Below are 5,861 nucleotides of genomic sequence, written 5' to 3'. Positions count from 1 at the left end.
TGAACTGACACTCCACAGAGAATACTGAATGCTTTTCAGATCCCATGACTCAAGGTGCTAACTAACAGTGGCGGGAGAGGGGAGGAAAGCAGTCAGAAAGCGGTAAGGAGTCAAACACCGAAAGAAGGAAATCGCCCTGGGTATGTTTTTTATCCAAGGATACTCTACGATCCACACGATTAGAGACAGCTAAAAAAAAGTGAAGCGGGAAAGTCTCTGGTTTATTAAACAAGGAATCAAGAAGTGCGCTTCCAGAAGAGCAGTAGGAAAGATCCTGGGAAGTAAGCCATGAGAAGAGGCCCCCAAATCTGCGTATAACTCCACCCAAGTCCATGACTAACCAGGAACTGCACATAGATGGGAGAGATTCCAGGACAGCAAGGTAAGGCGAGAGAGCTGAGCTCAGCTTTAAATGCAGCCTATTTTAGGGACACAGCTTGGAGTTTGAGCTCAGCCAAACTAACCACTTGCTAAAACAAAAATAAAGCTTCTTTAAAGGAAGATATCAGAGTCCAAAGTCTTTTACAACTTATCAGCAATGTTTCTGGTATATAATAAAAAATTGGCCTAGTGGAAGACATGAAAATGTAACCTAAAGAAATGAATGAGAAAAATGTCTGTAGAAACCAATCTCTAGGTATCTCGGATGCTAGCATTAGCAGATAAGAACTTAGAGAAGGCATCATAAATACATTCAAGAACTTTAAGAACTAATGTCATCAAGAAAAAGTATACAGGAACCTCAGCATAGGACTAGAAAGGAGAGAAAGGGCCAAATGGAAATTCTAGAATTGGCGAGTACAGTGTATGAAATGGAAAGATAATTCAGTAGCTTCCAACAATGTACTAGAGCATTTGGCTGGCATGCTTATTAAGATGTCATAAGAAAATTCCCAGTCTGAATGAAAAAGAAGAAAAGCAAAAGCTTTTTGAGAAAGAGCAGAACCTGGGTGTGGCAGCTCTTGTCTATAGTCCTAGCACTTGGTAGGCTGAGGAAGGTGTGCCATGAGTTTGATGCCAGCCTGGGCTACAGAGTGAGATACTGTCTCAAACAAGATGAAATGACTTTTTTTTTTAACAAAAACAATCTCACAGCATTTACTGTCACCTGATAATAAGTAAGGGTCATGAAAAACAATATGAATGTTTATGAATAAATGTTGCAAACTATGCTCCCAGGAGACAGCTTTAAAAAAGACCAAACTGGCCAGGCATGGTGGCACATGCCTTTAATCCCAGCACTCGGGAGGCAGAGGCAGGCGGATCTCTGTGAGTTCAAGGCCAGCCTGGTCTACATAGTGAGTTCCAGGACAGCTGGGGCTACAAGGAGACCCTGTCTCAAAAAGACCAAAAAAAATAAAATAAAATAAAAAGTAAAAAGAACAAACTCTATTGCCTTCTCAACTTCTCACTTCCTTGAGCATTTCTAGTTGGACACACTTTGTAGCAGGGTAATGTTATCTCCTTTTAGCATGATCCAACCCAGCTCTTTTCTTGACTTTGTTTTAGAATGAATCTCTTCTGCATCATCTAATACGACATTCATATACTCATCAAAACCAATAACACAACCCTCTGTCCGCATATTCACTTGCTCATGCAGCCACACCTGAACCCAAGATCTATTTTGCAAGTATCTGAAGACGAGGTTAATGGGCTGCACCATCACCTTCTGCACCTTCTGGCTCTGGCCACGGTACTCCATGGTGGGAGTCACAAAGACCACACGAATAGACACGCAGCCTCAGAAAGCAACTACGCAGCCTCAGAAAGCAACTTCCAGAACAAAAAAAGTGATGAAGCAAATTTTTTAAAGTAACAGTGTTAGAGAGATGGCTCAGTTGGTAAAGTGCCTGCTATGCAAACATGAGGACCTGAGTTCGAATCCCCAGCACTTATGAAGTAGCTAGGTGTGACAGCACACGTTGTAACCCTACCACTGAGTGGGTAGAGACAAGTGGATCCTGGGGCTCACTAGCCAGCCAGTCTAGCCAATTGGTGAGCTTCGGATTCAACGATAAGCCCCATCTCAAAAAAATGAGATGGAAAGCAATGACGGAGGATGCCCCCTACCTCCATATATATGCACACACACACACCTGCTACACACATAAACACACACATGCTATACACAAAATTAATTAATCACAATGATAACAAGAAGAAAGGAATAGAGCTTCAATAACCCTGTGGACAACAGTCAACATACAAACATGTATGCGTTCAGAATTCCAGAAGGCAAAGACAGAATGGATAGAAGTTTAAAGAAAGAAATCAGTGGCTACGATGGCACGCACTTATAGTCCCAGCTCTTGGGAGGCTAAGGCAGAAGGATTGTGAGTTCAAGGCCAGTCTGGGGTACATAGAGACTCTGTTGAGGAGAAAGAGGAAGGAGGAGGAGAGAAGAGTGATGGGCAGGGGAGAGGAGGAGGGGGAGGAGAGAAAGATGCTCAGATTTTTCAATGTTTATGTGAAAAACATTGACCTACAGATCCTAAGGAGTTTAGCAAATCCTAAGACCATGAATACAATAAAAATGAAGTATAACATGAATTCAAATTCCTTAAAATTAAGAAATTCTGTTCATCAGATGACATCACAGAGATTCTAAAATGGCAAGTAACAGAATAGCAAAGACAGACAGTGAGTGGAACCAAGGACTTGCTCCAAGGCACATAAATACTCAGTGGGATCAGTCAGATAAATAAAGCCTTACAAAAAAAATGGGAAAAACCTTAGATACATCAGACAACAGGAAATCTATATGGCAAATGAATGATGAAAACAGCTTGTTCTCATCAGAAATTAATTAACAAAACTCCCAGAAGAAAAAGCTTTATGATTTGAGGTAAGAAAACATTCAGGCCATTCAAAAATTCATACATTAAACACTAAAACTCGAAACTTCTCACCTGGGTATATTTTAGTCCCAGCACTCAGGAAGCAGAGGCAGGTGGATCTCTGTGAGATCGAGGCCAGCCTAATCTATATAGCAAGTTCCGGGCCAGCTGGGGCTGCAGGGAGACCCTGTCCCAAAACAAAACTTCTCTTTTAAAAGACAGTCTTAAGGGGCTGGAGAGATGATTCAGCAGTTAAGAGCACTGGCTGCTCTTGCAGAGGACTGGGATTCCGTTCCCAGCACCCACATGGTAGCTAACAGTCATCCATAGCTCCAGTTCCATGGGAGCCAATGTCCTCTTCTGACCTCCTCAGGCAAAACACTCATACATATAAAATAAAAATAATAAAATATTTTTTAAAAAGACAGTCTTATGCCAGGTGTGGTAGTACCCACCTGTAATCTCAGCCCTCTGGAGGCAGAGGCAGAGGCAGAGGCAGGTAGATCTCTGAGAGAGTAAGGCCACCCTGGTTCACATTGTAACTTCCAGGTAGGCTGTGACTAGGGAGACCCTATCAAAATAATCACCAAAAAAAAAAAAAAAAATGACAGCCTTAAGAAAATTCAAATACAATCCATGTCCTAGAGAAAGTATTAGTATAACACATCTGTGCGGTACTTGTATCAAGGATAAAGAACTCTTAAAACTCCATTGTAAGTAAACAACTCTTCTTAAAAAGACTTAAGGGGCAGGATAGATGGCTGAGCAGTTAAGATCACTTGCAGAGGACATGGGCTTGGGTTCCAGCACCCACTGGCAGCTAACAAGCCTCTGTTATTCCAGTTTGAGGGGATCTGATGCCTTCTTCTGGCTTCTGCGGGCATCGTTTGCACATTTATAGACATGGAGGCAAAACATAAGCATCAAATAAAAATAAATAATTTTCTGTGTGTGAGTGTATTGCCCGCATGTGTTAAGTGCACCCGTGTTGTGCAATGCCTGTGTATCTCAGAAGGCATCAGATCCCCTCAAACTGGAGTTACAGACTGTTGTTAGCCACTATGTGAGTGCTGGGTATTGAACCTGGGTCCTCTGCAAAAGCAGTCAGTGCTCTTAACCATTGAGCTATTTCCCCAGCCCAATAAAATTTTTTAAAGATTTAATGGACGCTACATAAAACAGACATACAAATTTCCAATACACATATGAAAAGATACTCAATATCAGTCAAGTTTTGCATTATTTAATTGTAAAATAAAAATATAAGTTCCTAGCCGGGCATGGTAGTGCACGCCTGTAATCCCAGCACTCGGGAGGCAGAGGCAGGTGGATCTCTGTGAGTTCAAGGCCAGCCTGGTCTACATAGTGAGTTCCAGGACAGCTGGGGCTACTGGGAGACCATGTCTCAAAAAGACACACACACACACACACACACACACACACACACACGCACACACTTCACTCATTAGAACAGCTAAAAAGTCCATGTGTCGGCAAGGATACAAAACGGCCAGAACTCTCATGGGCTGCTGCTATGTCAAAGTTAAAACAGGAAAACCACTTTGGAATACTGTTAGCAGGTTTACTGTTAGTCAAAATCATGCCTACCCTATTACCCAACAGTGCCACCCCACACAGTAGTGAAAACATCCATAAAAAGATTTTCGTCACATATATGCTACAAGTTCATATATGATTCCCAAATATGGAAACGTTCAGAATGTCTGCCAAGGAGATGATGGATAAGCTGTGATGCATCCATGCAATGGAGTAGTACTCGGCAATAAACAGAAGCAATTGCTGATCCATGCAACACGGATAAGTTCCGAAAGGACTGTGCCAAGTGGAAGATGACAGACACCAGAGAATATGTTCTTGGTGAATCCACTTATTGAACATCTAGAACAGACAAAATTATAGTAACAGAACATGGAGCGGCAGTGAGGCAAGGTGCACGGGCCATGGGAGCCTCTCTGGAGAGATACAAATGGCCCATGTCTTGACTATGGTGATGATTCTCTGATGGTGTATAGTTGGCAAAACTCCCTGAAATGTATGTGTCAAAAAGAGAAATATTTTACTGTACATAAATATACCTCAATAATTAAATTTTTTTAATATATTTAATTTTAGGGTTTAAAGTTTTTTATTATTGTGTGTCTGTGTGCCTGATGGGAGGGTGCATGCCTACCACTGCATGTGTGTGGAGGTCAGAGGACAGCTTTATGGAGTCATTTCTCTCCTTCCACCTCTGTGTATGTTCCAGGACTCAGGTTGTCAGGCTCATACAGTAAGTGCCTTTACCCACTGAGCCATCCCGCCAGCCCTAGAGTTTAGCTTTAAATTTTAACTAAGAAAAAAAAAAAACAAATAAACCCACACTAAGCTGTCCTGGAATACCCACAAGACTAGCAAAGTTTTAAGTCCATCACATCAAGTATTGGCAATGATGAAGATCCACAGAAGAGCTGCAAACAGTTCTCAGGAATTAAGCTCTGAGTCTGAGTCTAGTGTAGGAGAAGCTTCTTAAGAACCAACTATGAAAAGAAGAGGAGGAGCAGGATGAGGGTGACCAAAATGTAGCTGGCCAAGTCTGGGTGGCCCTCCGGAGTGAGGCCTGCTGATTGGAGTCAGTCCATTGTGGTCCACAGTAGCCAAGCCTCTCACTCCACACAGCCATCAGACCCAGGCTGTGGGAAGTTGATGCCTAAAGCCATGGCAGATCTGCAAGGGAGGCAAACCCTGAGGAGCGCGCATACCTCACACCTTGGTGACAGTGTTGAAAAGCCGTGCCATCACTGTGGATGTGCTCTGACAAAGTGGGAGATGAACTTGCCCTGTGAATCAGCATTCTGCTCCTAACAGCGGCCTAGTGACTTGAATGGTGGTGCACACAGAGATGGAGGTCCAGCTAACATCCCCAAACTAAAACAACTCGAGGTCCATTAGCAATGAGACACACATAGATTCATATTGTGAATTAATCAACGTATTATCAGATAGCAACAGAATAATTATATA

At 42.5% G+C, this 5,861-nt stretch overlaps 1 protein-coding gene across 1 annotated transcript; it reads right to left on the bottom strand.

Annotated features, from left to right (window-relative positions):
* Nucleotides 1–1,384: 1,384 nt before the first annotated feature.
* On the bottom strand, nt 1,385–1,747 carry LOC103745662 (small nuclear ribonucleoprotein E-like). The gene has a single exon (XM_008847605.1). It carries the CDS (start codon nt 1,703–1,705, stop codon nt 1,427–1,429), a length of 279 nt encoding a protein of 92 aa, XP_008845827.1. The 5' UTR covers nt 1,706–1,747; the 3' UTR covers nt 1,385–1,426.
* Nucleotides 1,748–5,861: the final 4,114 nt, after the last annotated feature.

The sequence above is a fragment of the Nannospalax galili genome, unplaced genomic scaffold, assembly GCF_000622305.1.
Source record: "Nannospalax galili isolate Female #2095 unplaced genomic scaffold, S.galili_v1.0 scaffold1183, whole genome shotgun sequence".
Taxonomy (NCBI): Eukaryota; Metazoa; Chordata; class Mammalia; order Rodentia; family Spalacidae; genus Nannospalax; species Nannospalax galili.
This window is presented reverse-complemented; position numbering and strand designations above follow the sequence as displayed.